Source organism: Pholis gunnellus (genome assembly GCF_910591455.1).
Source record: "Pholis gunnellus genome assembly, chromosome: 14".
In the NCBI taxonomy this organism is placed as follows: Eukaryota; Metazoa; Chordata; class Actinopteri; order Perciformes; family Pholidae; genus Pholis; species Pholis gunnellus.
In genome coordinates this window covers 5,561,300-5,580,714 of record NC_136541.1, presented here as the reverse complement: position 1 = coordinate 5,580,714, position 19,415 = coordinate 5,561,300, and the positions used below count along the sequence as shown (strand labels likewise).

Here is a 19,415-nt window from a genome sequence, read left to right as displayed (position 1 = left end):
CGTGTGTATTATTCAATAACGGTCATGATAAGTACCATTATCTATTCAGCAAACCATGGAGGCAGTGATACCGTCCACATACCTGGATGTCACATTAGACCACCTTTCTCCACGACGCGCATCATTAAATATCACTGCATGTTTAAAAAGGCCTTACATTAAGGAATCTCGTAAGTGGTGTGATATGGATCATAATAGATATTCCTTCAATAAAAAAAGGAAGACACAGAGCCACCTGCTGGTTTGAATGCGCATTACAACAACAGCTGTTTTAAGGCCAGAAGACTGTCCCAATCAGTCAGAGCTGTGCTGTTGGAGCAGCAGCGTGTTGATGCAGATCATGACCAAACGGAGCTGGAGACAAAAAGCATATCATTGTGTGTCTGTAAGACGGCATACTCTCAGGTAAAGTGTCTCGACTCTTTGATGCAGTAAAAAAAAAGAAAAAAAGAAACTGTGCCAAGATGAAAAACTTTTATATAATAAAAGTGTCTGAAATCAAATTCAGGGGAGAAAAAGTATTATAGTTCCTGAACCCTTCAGGCAGCCTGAGGCTCAGAAGCTCTGTTCTCCCACATTAATAATACAGAGTGCAATAACCATGTCTTCTTCTTCTTCTTCTTCTTCTTCTTCTTCTTTCTTTGTCTTCTTCTTCTTCTTCTTCTTCTTCTTCTTCTTCTTCTTCTTCTTCTCAGTATTTGGAAACACAGCTTTAATCTGGAGGTTAACGTTGTAGTTGTGTTTTTTTTAAAGTGTGATTTCCAAGACACATACTTGTAGATAATTAAATAAACACTCATCTTAGCATTTCTGTGCTGTATTTTCAAACGGCGTTATAAAGTGCCAACGGTTTCTAATGCAGTTTGAATGGTTACCATGGTTTTAACTTAATTCAAATGCTTGTGGAAGTCAGTTTTTTTTTTCCTTTTGTGTGTCTATCTACCTTCTTTTATCTAATTCCTTATGTAACCAAACCTGTTGTGACAGCGGAGATGAGAATGCACATCTCTGAACAGCTGCAATATGACGCCTAACATTTTTTTCTTGGGTGCAGCGGCATCGTGTCTGAGAAATGATACATTCAGCAGCAAGAACAACCTGCTGTTTTGAGGATTATGATCATTACTTGTGGGGTTTTTCCCCCACAATTTAACGACTCATGTTGTATGTGCTTCTGCGTGTGATGAGGGAGATCTACTCCAATCTCCAGAGGTCACAGTTACAAATCTTTTTATTTAAAAAAAAGTCACTGTCGACAATATGGTCAGCATCTGAAGACAGCTGACATACATGCCTCTCTTTATGTAACAATGAAGCACTTCCGCAACATGCTGCACACCTCGTGCTGTGTGTATTATCTCCAGCCTTCTGCCTCCATCTGTTGACCAAATTTGGAACTCCCCCCCCCCCTTGCAAACACATTACCACGCTCATCCTGTTGAGCTCCATCATGGCCTGTAGGTGATCTCTGCTGATGAATAAAAAGCAGCAGGAAGCCACAAGTTGAATTTGGTGGATCTCAAAATAACTTGCAAATAACTCGACATATCGGATTATCTGGCAGCTTGTTGGTCTTTACTCTGAGCTTCATGCTCTGTGCAGTTACATGGATTATGCAGTTAATTCTCAGTATTTATTGGCACATGATAATGCTGGCACTGCCGTTACGTATTATGTAATGAGGGATGTGAAACAAGATGCGCCTGCAGGGCTCTCCCTTTTTTTGGCGAATGGCCGACCTTGCACGTTATAACAGTAACTAGACCGTAGAACAACATGCAACCTAAGCCGTTTCTCCCACATATCAGACAATGTAGGATATCCAACATTTATTCAAAGAGAGTGGAGTTTGAATGAGGCAAATAAACACGAACAGAAAAGAGAGTGAAGACTGTGTGAAATGACAAACACTCCATCTCATCTTTTTTTATCTGAAATGACTTACATTTAGGTTTGAGTCTGTTTCACTGAACTCCAAAATGACCTTAGTTATTTGAGCTTTATATCTCCCAACTGACTCGTTTAAGTACCTTTCTCCAAATGATCTGCGAGAGCTTGTGAGAGCCGCCCCAGGACACTGGAATTCTCCATGAATACCAAAGCAGTCGAGTTTCATTGACACCCAGCAAGACAAAATGAGGGAGAGCCAACATTTATGAAACCTGTCTGAATTATTGATTCTCATTTTAGCTTGCAGAGGACTCAACCTGAATTATTAGCTGGTTTTTTTCCCCTCATTTTACAAACCCTTGTGGCCAAAACCCACATGTGAGTCTTTACAAAGGCCCCACTGTTCAACACGCCCGGTCACACGGCTTTACTGAAGACAAGATGGAGCCAGTGTCATTATTGTAAATGTGCAATCAACCACAGATGACCCCAGAGAAGCAATACTCTGGCATTATGTACCGCACACGCTGAAGGAAGTCACGGTGCGTTGCTATTGATCAGAAAATAAAGTTGCATAAAATGCAGCGATGGAATCAAAGGAAGAGCTCTAATGACATTAAAACTTTTCGTCCTCCCAACTGGAGCTTAGTCATTCTAATAATTCAAGTATTTGTGATGAGTTAGAACAAAAGAGGCAGTGATATCCTGCCAGCTGACCAGAAAACACAAATGAATCACAATAAATATGCAGCTGTGCCTCTCATCCCGTCACTTGACCTCTATATTGTCATGAAGTGATGCCAACACTCCCAGTAATCATACGTCTATTATCTGTCCTCTCGTCTGTGCCTTATTCTTTCCTTATAAAGATGTGGGAAGTCTTTTAATGCAATGCACCGCTGGAGGATGACGCAGCTGAATTTGTTGCATAATGACAATAGATTATTATTATTGATTATTATAAGTCAAACAATGCTCCCTGTTGGAAACACCACAGACTGACTTTCTCATCATTCATTTCCTGCCTGCGTTAGTTTCCATCTTTCCTGATGACACTCGTCTCTCATTTGATGTTTTTAAAACTCTCTGGTTGCCACTTGTGGTTTTCTTTAAAGTGAAAATAATGACTGTTGTGTTTTGTAATTGTGTGTTTGAATTGGTTTTGCTTTTACACTGTATGTGTCGTTTCTTGTACGAATGTCTCGTTGTATACAAAACGACCAGTTTAAAACACAGGATTAACAAACTAAACTGTCACCCCACTTACTTTTGCACTTGTATATACAGTGTATTACAGCCGTGGCTCAATTTCTTTTCATTAAACCTCAGTTTTACAGACGGAAGTTCTGTTTCTTCTTCTGTTTAATGTGGTCATTAAAGTCCGAATGAACAAAACCCTGAATATGCACTGTGTCTCTTACTTCCTGTAGGTCTTTCACACAGGGTTTAAAATACATAATTACAGACATATAGACATATATCAAACATCATAACCCTGTCAAACATTCATTCATGAGAGCAAAGATGGCCTTGGCTGCTTAATAAAGGACAAAAATGTGTTGATTTCTCAGAGCAAACTTGCATAAGGGACATCATCTCATGAGCAAACTGAAGTAACTGCAGAAGAGAGAGATGAGTCCCTATTCATTCTCTTTTATATTGAGGCCCTCCAGCGTGCCATCCAGACACCTCCGCTTTAACCACCATCTAAGGATGTCACTGGTGCAGAACAGAAAGCCACAGGCGTCCTCTGAGGTTTCACATAGCTGTGTCTGGATCAGACCAGTGGCCTCGCTGGCTGGTTTTTAAAGAGCTCCTCTCTCTTTTTCCACTGTTCAGGTTCAAGCTATTAAACCATTTCAAACGCACTGGACAAATGAAACAGGGTCACCCTCTTGACCACTTACTTTTTATGGAGTTTATTTTTAGCGAGGAAAATAAGTCTTTTCAGAACCGGTTGCAGATTGCATCTGTGTTTGTCTACAGGATTATTCCAAGATGTACAGGCCATTCAGCGTTTGATTATAGCCGAACCTGGGAACGAGTAACTAATGAATACTGACTCAACAACGTCACGCTTTTGTTTGTAGGAAGAACAAGTTTGGTCAACGCGCCCTAGAAGCTCACACAGAAGTTATGAAACTCAACACAGCTCACAGCCGGATCTAAAACATCAGCAATGAGCTGAGAGGAAATTCTACGGACTATTGGACATATTGCTTGTTGCAAAGCTGTGTTGAAGGTGTCACCTTTGAAGATCCTGAGAACTTAACCAGAATGTAAATTTAAGCCTCATTGTTTCAGAATAGGAGGCCTTACTTCGGTTTGGGGTTTTGATTTCTGTTGTTGGATTTTTATAAGAGTTAAAAGAGGTTTAAAAGAGGGTCAGACGTTAATGGCATCGCACTGACAAATCATTATGTAGGATAACGAACTGTTCATTTCTTTGTCTGAGAATGACTTTTTTTTGGCAACCGAAGGAATACATATTTGCAAAGCCCATTTACCATGTGATATATTAAATGTGTCTTTATTTGGTGTTTAGTCACCTCCAGCAAATGTGCAAGCTCAGTTTGTGAGGGTTAAATCAACCCTTTATGGAAGTTATTTATTTATTTGCACCTCTCAATAGGAGTGTTTGAGAAGAGCACAACGGCAGGGATTTGAACCCTGATCCTCGTAGAGAGCTGTTTCCTATTTACACTGTTGGACTGCCGCTCATGTTACATCATCAGGTTATTTTCTAGGTGGTTTTAGTGACCTCTTGTACGGTGACTTTGTGTACTGTACAAGAGTTCACTGTAGGTAGCAAATACGAGATTTTATGTTGCAAGATGATTGTGTGAGAGGTAATGAGAAGAGAAAGAAAAAGGAAACACCCATTTGATTCCATTTGATGTGTTTGGGTTATTAGATGATTGTGCTTCACTGACATCTAGGGGGAGTTTGTATTACAGAATATTACAATGATTAAAGGGTAATTCATCTAAATAACAATTAATAAATAGACAACATTGTGACAGAAATGATCGTGCAGTTAGATTTGGGATTTTAGAGTTTGCCAAACATGAACCCTACCCTCTCAATAAAAGGTTAGTCTTCACACTGTACATAACGTACAGGTCGCGGAGCTAGGCATCATTTTATTCATCCGACTCGTGTGGAATAGATTTGTTTATTTTAATACATGATGTACATATTTATAATGTACAGAGATTAGATTCCCTACAAGTACATATTAAATTCAGCACCAAAGACATCGGGGAGTAATGACATAAATGATTCATTAATTTATGACTTCAAGACATTTGGAGACTTATTTATCTAATTGGTATTTAGGCTTTCTTAAAAGCATTCATGTTGTGATGTAAACATTGTGATGAATGACAGCAGTCTGTGGATTGCAGCCTGTAGATCAAAAATAATAGTTTGTATTGATTGTTTGTTTGGCTTGATGTCAAAGATGTCTGGTTGCATTAATGTCTCTTCCTCTGTGTTTTCTTTTTTTCTTTAGATTAAAAAAAGCAAATGAAAATTAGTTGCTGTAACTTTGAAAGGGTGTTTTTTTTTAAATATGTATTTTTTGAGAGTTAAGAAAATATTCCCTTTCTTCAGCTTTTGTGTCTTAACCCACAAACATAATGCCTGGTAAAGAATATATGAGACAATGAAATGTTTTAGTTTACTAAAATACCTCTAGAGCGAGCGACAACCCCTAAACTACCTCCTCTCTGCAGCAAAATACGATCCTCCACACACTGCAGACTTACATTAACCACACCCCTTCTCATGTTGCAGCAAAACACCCGACGTCGTTTTTTTCTGTTATTTTCCCAGAATACACCTGGAAAAGTACAGTGACGAACGAATATACTGATGGGAAATCCGATACTTTTTTAGGAGCAGAATCTTTTGAACCTATTCACTGGGATGGACTTTTTTATTTGTTGATCTACTTTATTGATCCCAGTAGGTTTATAGAGCATGCATGCAACAACAAATTAAAAAAAATATATATATATATATTTTAATAAATAAAAACATGGAACATAATATAGATTATATCTGATACTATCTCTGAATGTTATGCTATTGAGAGACTGTTAGTAAGGACTTGATTTAAGACTGGATGTTGTAACCAAAAGAATAAGTGAATAAATAAAGGAATATCTTAAAAATCTACATCGACTAATGTTTCCACGTAACCTCAACGAAGGCATTGAATGAAGCAGAACAGTTAAAATGAACAATTTATTTATGATGGCTAATGTTACATTAAAATCTAAAAATGAAGAAATTAGACACATGTAGCGTTAGCTAGTTGACAAGACCATTTAGTTAAGTGAGTTACCTACAGTTTTTATCTTTTATGTAACCTACTAAAATAATGAAATATTTAACTCACCATTAGCATATGAGTCCAGTTTAAAAGGTACAGTATTTAACTTTAAATAAATTAATAAAAGCAGTAGCCTCTGTTAGCCTAGCTTGCAAAACAACTGCTAAATTAGCTTTCAGTTGGCTCTCAGTTGAACGGATCGTTTACGAACTGCCCACCAGCAGATGACAACAACAAAACAGACTGAGAGGGTGTTAGCGTAGCTAGCTAACGTTACCTGAGATAAACAACTGGTGTTTTTTGTCCGTGTGTTACACCTTCACGGCTGGAGTTTTGCCAAATTAGACATTTCTTTTTTGTACAGCAATATGGTTGATCTGTGTAACCAGCCACGGTTCTCAGTTATTATAGTCTCGCTAACGTTAGCTAAGTAGCTTTGCTAAGCTAAGCTCTATGTATGCCAAGCTAAAACTGGTTAGCTAGCTAGCTTGGTTGCTAGCTTGTTAGCTAGCCAACTCGCCTATAGTCGAGGTGGAGACCAAGAACAGGGAGATGCGAGCAAAGTGAGGTAAGGCCAATCAAATCGTTTATTTAATTAATTCAATATGTTATCTCGTCCTTGTCCCAATATAACTCTAAACAGTTGCTGTAGGCTTTTTTTTGATAATCTAATTACGTTTGTCAAATTCATCGACGTTCAGAAATAGCTGTCCTGCGCTAGCCAGACAGCTGTGTTAGCTAATAGCCAGTTAGCGCAGTCAGGGGGTTGTTATTGAACAGTTAACAACAGCCACTGTAACCATGACTAACGGGAGGCCTCGAGATTAATGGCAACGGTCGGATGCCAGTGTTCTCAGTTCGTTGAACATAATTTGATTACTCGGGTAACCCGTTAGGATTCGAGGCCCACAAACCGTTATTAACGGCAATCAGCTAGCCACCGGCATCCTCATAGTCTGTGATGGACACTTAGATGGTAAACATCAACAGTTATTAGTGTTTTATTAGCGCTACTCTGTTTGATTATTACATCTTTAACTTGGTATTTTATCAGAGTAGCCTTCTGGTGTGACGTTCTCCAGATAAACGTCCACAAAGGTGAACTGTCCATTTCTTCAGTTCTTTTTGAAAGTTTTCCTTTGTCTTACATCATACCAACATACAAGGTGACTCAGCTAATAAGATAGTTATACAGTAGACAGGACATTGCAAGTGCCCCACATGATGGAGTGGAAGAGGATGAAACCTTTTATGAAAGTGTATCATATTCATGATCTAAAGATACAGACTATCATAATAATACCGATTACATATGAATATACATAAATACAACATAGGTATTCATCAAGTGGCGTTGTGGTTTTAGTAAATGGCAGCATCCCCTCTCACCAGAACTTATTTAATCATAGTAATAAAACAAATGTAAAGATGATAAACTATCTCATGTTCATGTTTGTTTGTTTGTTTGTTCACAGGGTGGCCTTGAAGATAGGCAAACGTGAAGACCTCTGGGAGATTCAACATGAAGTTGTATGTGTTCCAGGTCAACAATGGCAGCACATTGACATTTGACACTGATCTTGCTGTCCAAACGTAAGAAACTGGCCTTATATACCAATATTAGTGAGAGATAGTGGACAGAATAGCTTGGTTGTTGTGGTCTAAATAAATTCTTCCTTTTGTTTCAGTGTACTGGAGCTTAAACATGCCATCCAAGCCAAATATAAGATTGCAATTCAACATCAAGTCCTTGTTGTCAATGGCGGGGAATGTATGGCTGCAGAGAGGCGTGTCTGCAGCTACAGTGCTGGCACTGTAAGTTCTAATCCATTACTGTGCGTTTTAGTGGCTTAATAGTATTAAGGGTTGCATTTGTGACAAACACTACTAATGTTTTCCTGTTGATCTCTAGGAAACCAACCCCATATTCCTGTTCAACAAAGAGATGATCTTGTGTGACCGGGATCCAACGATCCCCAAAACCACCTTCTCGATTGAGAGTGAGATTCAGGTTAAAGTAGAGGAGTCTCTACTGATGCCAGCTGTCTTTCACACTGTTGCCTCTCGAACACAACTTGCTCTGGTAGTTATCTATTTATTATTTTGTTTTTAAAGCTGCTTTTCATTGCTTTGAAAGGTGTGCCTGTCATATGCACCAACCTTTATGAGATGAACTCATACAATCATTGTATCCAATCCATTGACTATGGAGAGCTCCTAACTTGTCGTGACTGTATTTCTTTCCTCTGCAGGAAATGTTTGAAGTTGCCAAGAAACTTTGCTCTTTCTGTGAACGATTGGTTCATGATGAACACCTGCAACACCAAGGCTGGGCTGCCATTATGGCCAATCTGGACGACTGCACTCTGTCTTATCAAAAGTTGCTCATGAAATTTGACACTTCATACACAACCTATCAACGCGACTTGGAGGAAATTAAGGTCAAACTCTCAAAGTAAGTGTTGGCACAGAGAACATGCTATTTCATACTTTCCTAATCTTATCCAATAGTTTTGAAGTAATTACTACATATTGCCTTTGTTGACATCGTAACTATTCAGACTTATTTAATCACAGTCAATTAAAAAACTGAAATAACAGTAAATAAATCCTAGTTCTAATGCATTTCTTGCTAAAAGGAAACAAGCCCGATGTACTTGATGTCTTAATGACCATTGTCTTATGATTACAGGTTAGGGACATCGGTTTCCGTAATGGCGAGGATACCTCTGCTGGAATGTTTGACAAGGCACAGTTACAGAGAGAGCATGGAGAAGTCCAGCTCAACCCCAGGAAAGGATTCCGATGAGACGGAAGGAGAAAAGTCCACTGACTCTGTGCTCTGCGCTGATGCACAGAGGCCCTCCAAGTCATCAGCGTCCTGCCCTGCTTCGGGGACGGCCACGTGTGAGCCACCCGGCAACCAGGGAACAAATGAAATGACCGACAGGGGCGGGCTGAGAGCTGCACTGCTAGATGATGATGATGACGACGATGACGATGACGACGATGATGATGATGACGACGATGATGATGGTCCAGAGTTCACCAACCCGTCCTGCTTCAATGTCACACTGTTAGACTGGATCAATGTGCAAGACCGACCCAATGATGTGGAATCGGTTGTGAGGAAATGCTTTGACTCCATCAATAGGGTGAGTCACGGACGATGTATGAATAGACGATGTCAAAGCATCACAAGTCTTTACTGAAGTCTTGTTTCTTTCAGCTCGACCCTCGGATTATTCAACCCTTCCTGACAGATTGTCGCGACACAATTGCCAAGCTAGATAATCAAAACATGAAAGCCATCAAGGGGCTTGAGGACCGGTTGTATGCTCTCGACCAAATGATTGCAAGCTGTAACAAGTTGGTGAATGAACAGAAGGAACTCGCTCAGGTACGTAACGTAAGAGATGAACACTATAAAATGACCGTCTCTATATTTAGTTATGTGCTCACGTATTATCTCTTGCAGGGATTTCTGGCCAATCAGAAGCGGGCTGAAAACCTGAAAGATACATCTGTTCTGCCTGATTTGTGTCTGAGTCACACCAACCAGCTGATGATCATGCTGAACAACCACAGGAAGCTGCTAGACATCAAGAAGAAGTGCACCACTGCCAAACAAGAACTTGCAAACAACCTTCAAGTCAGACTTAAGTAAAAACTGAAAACCACTTCTTCCCCAATTTCTTTGTAGCTCACAGCTTTCTGCACACAGTGCTGCTGTTGGCTTGTTCTATTGAATTTAGGCTTACTGTCAAGAGAATCCTGTCTGCAACTCCTAACGGTGCTAATGCTTTTGCATCAGATGGTGCTGCTACGTGATGCTTCATGCAGACCAGGATGGGGAGAAGCTTCAGGCTCTGCTCAGACTCCTGATGGAGCTGATAGAACGAGTGAGGGTGGTGGAGGCCCTCAGCACAGTGCCCCAGATGTACTGCTTGGCCGTGGTCGAAGTCGTCCGGCGAAAAATGTTTATGCGCCACTACAGAGAGGTCAGTGCTCATTCTGTCAGACACAGGGATTCAAAGAGGTGCAACAGGAAGCCACTCCTGTTGCGTCGAAAGTGGACATTGATTATTACTTTGTTGTAAAATCTTTTAATATCTTTCTTTTCAGTGGGCTTATGCACTTGTGAAGGACGGGAAGCGACTGTACGAGGCGGAGAAGTTCAAAAGGGAATCCTTTGGTAAACTCTTCAGTGAGTGTCTGTTGAAAGCTCAGCTGATTGGAGTTGTCACTGTGGAGCACAATGTGCTTTTGAAATAACAACCAAGATCACAGGTTTGATCTATTTGCTTATTTCCTTCCAGGGAAGTCTTTCCTCAGGAATCGTTTGTTTAGAGGACTCGATTCATGGCCTCCAACATCATTTTGTGTAAGTTACAATTTAACAACATTTTGACCGAGTTGGTATTCACGTGTATATTATTTCCACTGTATTTTAAAGGGTCTCTTCTTTTGCTTTCTTTCTTATTGTTAATAGACACGAAAGCCCAGAAGGTTTGACGACGAACTTCCAGACATCTCACTTGATGACCTGCAGTACTTGAAATCCTGTTGTCCTTTAGAGGTGCAGCCTTTCCTGATGTAAGTCACTGTCCTCAGTTATTGAAATGTTTCAGAGATAATCTCTTCAGTTTATGTAATGCGACCGGAACTATCCTCCTATATGATCTGATCAAAACATACATTTAACAGACAATTAACAGAACAGACGGCAATTTGTAAGACTTTTGATTGTGTTATCACTTGTCTCACAAGTAACCAATCGCACTGGGTTGGCTGGATGAGGAAACCTTACATCTTACAAGATGCAGGGGATATGGAGGCTGCTTTTTTTTAAAGTTGTTGTTACAGCTCTAAATTAAGTCATTATTTATGAAATGTTATTGATTGTTTTGGATCCTGTGGTGGGGAAATTGATCTGACTCTTGCAGACCTCTGCCATAGATCTTGACGTAGTTTTGATCCCAACGCAGTTTTGAATTCTGTCCTTAACGTTGTTCCTAATGTTTCTATTTTGTTTCTGCAGGGTTCCCACAATGTGTGACTTCGAGCCTTTAAATCGACACGTAGAGACGCTTCACCGGCTGGTCCAAGCTGCACAGAGTGTGGATGAGATGTCTCAAACTATTACTGACCTGCTAAATGAACAAAGGGTAATGACCGCTTGATTGACAACCTTCATTTGTGTTATTAAGTCGGTACAAATGCAGATACGCTGGTTACTGGTTATAGATGATTTTTCTTTTCTCATTTGTTTATGTACTAAGTATTCCCCTTCTCTCCCTTCATCTGTGCTGTCTTTGCAGATATCCTTTAGTCAGAGATCCACCGTGTTCACCCCACAGTCTGGAAGCGTACCCGGGTCCACGACGCCGATGTCCTCCAAAACCCCGTCCTCTCTCAACCTGCAGAGCCCCAGCTGCCAGCCACTCCACGTTCCCATCCCAGCCCCGCTGGAGGACCTATCCCCAGACAGCATAGACGCACAAACATTTGACTTTGAAACCATTGGCCACCCGAACATGGATCCGGTCCTGCAGCAGGGCTCCCTCGACTTGGACTCTCTAGCAGAGAGCCCCGAGTCTGACTTCATGTCTGCTGTCAACGAGTTTGTGATTGAAGAGAACTTGACCTCTCCGAACCCCATCAGTGACCCCATTAGCCCTGAAATGATGGTGGAGTCGCTGTACTCTTCAGTCATTAACGCTATTGACAACAAGCGCATGCAGGATACCACCATACTAGAGAGGGAGAACTCGAGGATCACTGTGCTAAAACAAGTGATTGACAAGTACCGAACTGCTGCAGAGGAGTCCCATTCAAACTTCAAGAGTGTGAAGGATGATCTCCATCACTTGAGAGGGATGGTTTTAAAAGAGCAACATGACTTTGGCTTTGTTTTGAGAAATTTGACCACAGAGGTGAGCAACATTGTGGACAACATTTGCCAAACCCAGAAACTGGAACTAAAGGAGGAGCATCAAGGTGAGCTCCTCTCCCTTCGGCAAGAGCTTGAGAAGCAGGTTCAGACACTAACGGAGGAAAACCAAGTAAACCAGAGTATTGTCAGAGACGTCCAGCACGCGATGCTGGAGCTGGAGGGGCGAACGGGGCGCAAAGAGAAAGAACTCTCTCAGCTGGAGAACGAGAAAGAGCGATGGGCCCAAACGGAGAGTCACCTGACGGAAAGGATCCAAAAGATGGAGCAGATGATGAGCGATCAGACCGAAGAGATCAAGACGCTCTCGGCCTCAAGAGACTCTCTGACCAGCCAGCTGGAGAATCTGCACTTTGAGATTGAACGTGGAGAGCAGAAGATCCGGCAGGAGTTGGAAGTTGTTGAGCAGTCTCACTTAAAAGAGATGGAGGAGAAAATGAAGCAGGAACATGCAGCACAACTGGAGACCCACACCAAGGACAACCAGGAGGCTCTGGAACATCTGGCTGCCGAAAATAGTGCAAAGTTAAGTGAGGCAGCCGAACACCACGCCGCTGCACTCAAAGAGAAGGAAAACCAAATGAAGGACGCGGAGGCTCGTATTGCTGAGCTCGCAGAACTCCGCTGCAAAGTAGAGGTGGAGTTAGCCCTCAAAGAGTCGGAGGCAGAAGAGATGAGGCTCTTGTTCGAGGAGGCGAAGATGCAGCAGGCCGAGGCGGTGGAGACCCAGGTAGAGGCCGCGACCAAAGTCCTCAGCGACGAGCTGGCAGATATACAAAAACGGCTTCATGTGAAAAACGAGGAGTACGAAGTGGACCTGGCAGAGCTGAGGAGTCTCATGAGGATTGAGAAGGACCACTGCATCTCAGAGCTGGTGGACACGCACGAGGAGGAGGCTATTGTGTTGCGCAACGAGCTCGCCTCCCTGCAGCGGCAAGCCCAGGACGCCGAGAAGAACCACGGCGAGCAGCGGCAGAAACTCGAGCAGGCTTTTGAGCAGCAAGCGGCTGCTCTAAAGGAAGGAAAGGAAAAGGAAAAGCAGTTGAGGAGTTTCCAGGAAGTGGAGCAGGAATTGAGGACTGTTATCAGCAATTTGCAGGCAGACAATGACCTGCTCTCCACAAAAATAGAGCAGGACAGGCAAGCGACCGAGAGAGATTTAGAAAAAGAAGTGGCCTCGGAGGTTGCATCCCCAGATGCTTTTAAAGAGTTGGAGCAGCAGAAGGAGGACATGGAGAAGAGACTGTTCGACAAAATTAGGCAGCTTGAGGACGAGCTTCATGGGAGACAATCCTCCAAAAGGTAAATGTTTGATCACACTGGCAGACGCATTACATGTAGAAATCTGTGTTTTGTGTTTTGGAGCCTGATCCTGAATGAATCTGCTCACATTTACATTTAAATGACACCATTGCAGAACTATTTTGTTTTTGTGTGTGCTTGTGTGTCCACATAATGCATTTCTTTTGTCACAATTGAACTCGATTGTGTGCCTCCCAGTGATGAAGGGTTGCCGCTGCATGCTGAGGAGCGAGCAGATGCCGGAGCACCTCTGTCTCTGGACTCGGCCCTGCAGCAGGAGAGGGCCAGCCTGCAGAACCAGATGGACCTCCTGGAGAAAAGGAAGAACGAGGAGATGCAGAACCTCAAGACGTCACTGATCGCAGAGCAGCAGGTTTGTGTTTTTTGGGCTGTAAAGTAGGGTGGTAACTAAACCTTTCCCTGCAAGTCTATTTACTAAAGATCGCCATGTATCACTCCTAATAATGGGAAACAGTTGACTGCTTGAACATAAGATCATGTCGCGTCGTGTGGATGCTTACCTAAGTGAGTACTTGCTTTGTGGAACCTTAAATGTTTAATGGATATTGACACCGTCACTCTCTGCAACTTCCATTCCATTTCAAGTTAAGCCTCACACATGAGGATCAATCTTTCATTCATTCAACTGTCACTGATGTTGTTGTTACTGGGTATTAAAATGATGAAGAGATCAGACATAAAAATCAAACGGAACATTAAAAATCAACAAAGCAATTTAAACTACCATGGCTGCAAGCTGATCTTCATTGTTAGAACTTTAATTAAATTAAAAGGCATCCTCCCCAATCATTTGTGCTCTGGTATGAAGTCCCCGTTGTGACCGAAATGGTTGTTAACCTCGCTGTTCTTTTGGTTTCTCTAGACGAATTTCAACACCGTTCTAACCCGAGAGAAGCTGAAGAAAGAACAGATCATCAATGAGCTGACGGAGAAGTGGAGGAAAGTTACCCAGCAACAGGAGAAGGACAAAGGTGAGGGCTGTTCAAAAAACATTATAAAAGTCAACACAAATTTGTGTTTTTTAACAAGCTGCTCATATTAAAAAAAAAAAAAAATGTAATCTTGTTGATTGTGGGCTTAAAACATGAGCTCTACTACCTACTGCCATGTTTTAAGAACGGCCACTCTGTGAGGTTTTATGTTACAGATCGACGTGTTGTGTTTCTTATCTTGACTCATTGCAGCTCTGATCGAGACGCTCTCCGAGGACCGAGCCATCGTCATGCAGGAGAAGAAACACTTGGAAGAAGAGCTGAACCGCCTGCGCAGCTCTGCGCTGGTCTCGTCTGCCTTCTTCGCTCCTCACCCCTCAGCTCAGGAGCTCACAGACGCTTCAGCCTCAGCTTCAGCTTCAGCTCGAGCTCTGCACGTTGCCGGGCCCTTTTCCTCTGAGCCCATGGCTGAAACCGACAGACTGGCCTCTGTGGCGGCCATTGGAGATGACGAACTGGTTGATTCAGCGGTGGAAGCCAGCATGGTGACAGTCCAGTAAGCATCTTTTCTCCAATGAATATGGTGTTGATAGTTTGTGATCTCTCCTGATGTAAGTGTACACACACACACACACAGAAGAAAGCGGACTCATTTACATGCCTTTTGCCAGCCAGTGTATTTGTCCCTGCTCCACTCTTCTTATTGTTGAACCAAGGTTAGCACAGTCTTGAGTATCTGTTTACGAATATGTGACACTGGTGAGAGAGAGTTTCGACAGTTCAGAGAGGAAAATCTGTGTAGACGAGAAGCGCACAATCTTTCTTTGTTGTGTGTTGGAATTTTTACGAATCACCTTTGGACTTTGGTTTTAAATACACACAATGCAAATACACACGGCTTTAACCCCCATCCGCTCTAACCAGAGCCACTGAAACACAACAACAAGTCCTCTTCTTCAGTGCAGTTTTCTTCTCACACCGTGCTGCCTGCTCATTTAGTTTGACCTACCGACTGTGAAACTATTACTACAGACATACTTTGTCCATTCATACTTTGTCCATTCAGAGGTTGAGAATGTATGTTCTGCATCATAACAATGTTGCTTTTACAAGAAATGAGTTTATTAAGACCAAAGTAATACGTTTACATATACAGCTATGGGGTTTTACTATTTCCTCAACAAGTTTAGAAAGATTCCTGTACTTTACTTATTACTAGTTCTTTATCTTCAAGCACAATACTGTGTTGATTATAATAATTCATTTATTTACAGTAAACCCAAAGCAAGCTTGCAACAGTATTGAGCCTTTTGTTACGAGGACATGGAATTGGATGCCAGCCACAGACAGAAAGGGACTTTGCATTATTGAAGAAGAATTTAAAAGGACATTGTGTAAAATATCCAAAAAATGAAGGAAGGCAGGCAGGCTAGGATCAGACGGTGTACGGTTTCATTTATCACTATTAAGATCAAGAACTATTGAAGACTAAAAATGAGAACCAATACAGTTCAGGTGACATTCTTCTGAGGATATTAATCAATAATGTGATGTTGTCTCTTGTAGTGAAAACATCCTGATGTCGGAGGAGAAGCAGCGGATACTCCTACTCGAGAGGGTAAATAGAAACACTGTATTCATCACATTGCATTTGAGAGAACAAGATGCTGTTTCTGGATGTCTCTTATCTGTTTAATCTGATATATGTTTCAGACTTTACACATGAAGGAAGAAGAAAACAAGCGCCTCAGTCAAAGACTGGTCAGTTATTTAATATTATCTCTGTGGGCTATGTAACGCCGGCTCCACTGGGTGGCAGTAGCATCAAAGAGTACAATCCTGACCCAGGAGGCCAAAGAGCTCAGTGAAGGAACAGCATTTTAAGGAAGAGTGTCATTAGAACGAGGAGAGGGATTAAAACAAAAACGTATATTCTATTAAAAAAGTGTCAAATATACTTTTGTGTTTTTGAAAAAAATATCTTAATCAAGCCTGAATTTATGATTTACAAAGGGGATCAAATTAATATGAGAGTATAATGCAGTAACTAGGTTATAAATGCTAATACTAGTTACTACGCCTATGTCTTGTAAAAGCCCAATAAGACGAATGTTAGAAGTCACCAAAGTCCAGCGTTGGTAACCCTTCAGTGTAACACGTGTAACGTTTCTCTAATGCTCTCCTTTAGATGTCTCAGAGCATGTCGTCTGTGTCGTCACGGCATTCAGACAAAATCGCCATCAGAGAGTAAGTGGATGAAGAAACAACACATGTCCTCGCTGTATTTGTGTTCAGCTGTTTTCTGTTTTAGATAAAACCGACCACCTTGACATGAAGTGCAATTACACAAATTATTGTGTAATTACACTAATTTGTTGTCTTTTTTTTTTTTTTACGTTATTAGTTTGCAGAAGTCTTTGTAATCTTCTCTTTTGTGTCTTTTTGTTATTCAGTTTCCAGGTAGGCGATTTGGTTCTCATCATCCTGGATGAAAGGCACGACAACTACGTGCTGTTCACAGTCGGTCCCACCCTCTACTTCCTCCACTCAGAGTCTCTCACTGCACTGGACCTCAAACCAGGTCAGCTACTGTAGTAGTGTGGACATTTGACTGATGAAATAATTCTGTAAAAGTTGATTTCATACGTCAGACAGGAATGGATTTACAACAGAAACTGTATGTAGACGTGTTGTCAGAAAACGGGTTAATGCATTATTTTTGCTACAATTTTCTTCATACGCTTTATGTGACACACACACTGAGTGTTGAACCAGTATTTGTCGATTGTGTTTGTTGTTTAGCATCAGGGACCTCAAGACGGCCGTGGGTTCTTGGAAAGGTGATGGAGAAGGAATATTGCCAGGCAAAAAAGGTACTGAATTTGCCAAAAGTTCTGAAGTGATTTTTTTGAATTAGAACCAATATCCTTACATAACTGAAGTGTGGTCTTTTTATTTTGTAATCATTTCCACACATGGTTTGGATTTATTCTTTTGATAGCTGTTCTAATCAGCTACTGTATGCACGACTTGAACCATCTTCTTTCCTTGTCTCCTTTCCTTCACTAGGCACAGAACAGGTTCAAGGTTCCTTTAGGAACCAAGTTCTACAGAGTGAAAGCTGTTCCGTGGAACAGAAAAGTATAATAGCCAAGAAATGAGCTACAAATGTATATTTATATTGCTTAATTTCTGAACAGGAAACTTCACATCATAATTCATAACTTGAAAATCAAAAGACCTTAAAAATTTAAAGAATTTACGATAGTCATCATGAGATTTCTGGTTTCAGTTCAATATCCCACCTGCTACCACCTTTTTGTTTTCTTTTAAACCCAGATATGTTATAGTGGACCAAATGCTATTAACTCTATTAGGGCAAAGCTCTAAACACTGTGGCATTACGCCATTCGACCTGTGTGTAAAATTGAACAAAATTTGGATGTTAAATATTAGTTCTCATTATCAGCATTTGTCCTTTTGTGGAAAATACGGTGTCATTATCAGCATAATTAAATACAAATATACATTTATTATAAATGTTTATGGAGGAATGTTCATGGCATGCATATTGATATATTTTCTTTGATTTACTTATCCAGATAAATGTTGTAGTTGGAAACGTAGTTAATGCTGTTCGTTACTCACAAAGCAGTGTGGCCCTCTGTCGATACTGACATGTACATTATGGCTGACGTCTGGAACCAGTCGTCTTTGCAATCCTTGAAATGCACTTTCAAAAACAATGCTTTTGTTGATTTGAAAAGGGAAGTTAATCGAGCTGTCAGAACTAAGTAAATATATCAGCACAAACTTCTCACGATCATAGAATATTGATATGTAGAAAGGAATACTTTGTGACTGTGTTTCATTATTGGAAGACATTGTACATTATACATTTAAATCACACATGTAACAATAAATTACTGTATTGTAAAAGATAGAGTTTTGAAACAATAAAGGATTGATCCCAAACATACTCTGCTGCTTTTATCTTTGGCCAATTATTGTTGTTCCATATTTGAGAATTGTATCTATTGCTAAAAACATGTTAATTAATCATTAAGGTGTGAAAAGTTTTCCCGTTTCATGGACAAAAACTAATTTCCTGCTCGCAGACATTTGCTATTTTTCACCAAGATTCACTCTCCTGCTGAGATTTCTGAATTAATTAATGAGAAACCATTTTACTAAACATTATTATTAGGAAACAAAATAAACATTGTGACTTTTAGTACGTATATGATAAAAAGCTTTTTAATGATGCTTCTAAAATGTTCTGGGGGATTCAGGAGTCAATGTGGAATAGCACAGTATAGTGTATTCATTTGATTTAGCGTTTTTGCTTTTGTGGAAACATTAATGTTGGCACGCTGCTGCAGGAAACAGACTTCAAAAAGGCTTCAAATCGGGGCCCAAGAACGATGCGGCCCTCATGGAGAAGGAAGCCCACCAACATCACTTTCCCAGTTCACAGCGGGGAGCATAGCAGCTCTCTGCCGAGCACTCTCTACCATGTGGGTCTAGGGGTGTTTTAACAATGTTTAGCTCTATTTTCTCCATTTAGCATAAGCCTGTTGTCACATTTGGATGGCTCCTTCATAAATTGATGGTGTGATTCCTACAATTTCGGGACAGGCCTGAATGACAAAATATGCAACACAACATTCGATACCGAGGTGGCTGGCAAGCACCAACCATGTGCACTGGACAGGCTCTTAGTGTAAATGTTTACAACCCCCCACTGAGCTCAGTGCTGCTGGGAGTCACTCTCATCAGGCTGAATGGGATTTAACATTGCCATGTGTAGTCTCTCGCTAGCTCCACCAATAAAACTGCCTTTGACTGGCTGACAAACTTATTTCTATCACACTTGACTACATATCTCCAGTATCATAAAACTAGCCGTAGTTAAACTGCATGCATGACAACTTACGATGAGGTCTGAATCTCATTGTGATATTTATTTAAACAGGAT

The 19,415-nt window shown here is 41.0% G+C and overlaps 1 protein-coding gene across 1 annotated transcript; it reads left to right on the top strand.

Annotated features, from left to right (window-relative positions):
* The first annotated feature begins 6,464 nt into the window (after nucleotides 1-6,464).
* rb1cc1 (RB1-inducible coiled-coil 1) lies at nucleotides 6,465-18,404 on the top strand. The gene is made up of 23 exons (XM_079173166.1): nucleotides 6,465-6,797; nucleotides 7,705-7,822; nucleotides 7,918-8,044; nucleotides 8,142-8,312; nucleotides 8,482-8,684; nucleotides 8,922-9,384; nucleotides 9,459-9,629; nucleotides 9,708-9,892; nucleotides 10,044-10,230; nucleotides 10,355-10,436; nucleotides 10,549-10,613; nucleotides 10,722-10,825; nucleotides 11,271-11,397; nucleotides 11,551-13,484; nucleotides 13,683-13,857; nucleotides 14,368-14,476; nucleotides 14,690-14,993; nucleotides 16,004-16,055; nucleotides 16,151-16,198; nucleotides 16,626-16,684; nucleotides 16,891-17,018; nucleotides 17,240-17,310; nucleotides 17,507-18,404. Exons 2-23 carry the CDS (start codon nucleotides 7,752-7,754, stop codon nucleotides 17,582-17,584), a joined length of 4,914 nt encoding a protein of 1,637 aa, XP_079029292.1. The 5' UTR covers nucleotides 6,465-6,797; nucleotides 7,705-7,751; the 3' UTR covers nucleotides 17,585-18,404.
* The last annotated feature ends 1,011 nt before the right edge of the window (nucleotides 18,405-19,415 follow it).

Bases quoted from the DNA above. Each gene is read 5' to 3' on its own strand.
- rb1cc1 (XM_079173166.1), top strand. From the start codon at position 7,752: ATGAAGTTGTATGTGTTCCAGGTCAACAATGGCAGCACATTGACATTT. The intron at 13,485-13,682 runs GTAAATGTTTGA...TGTGCCTCCCAG, and splicing joins GGGAGACAATCCTCCAAAAG to TGATGAAGGGTTGCCGCTGC. The intron at 14,994-16,003 runs GTAAGCATCTTT...TGTCTCTTGTAG, and splicing joins GCCAGCATGGTGACAGTCCA to TGAAAACATCCTGATGTCGG.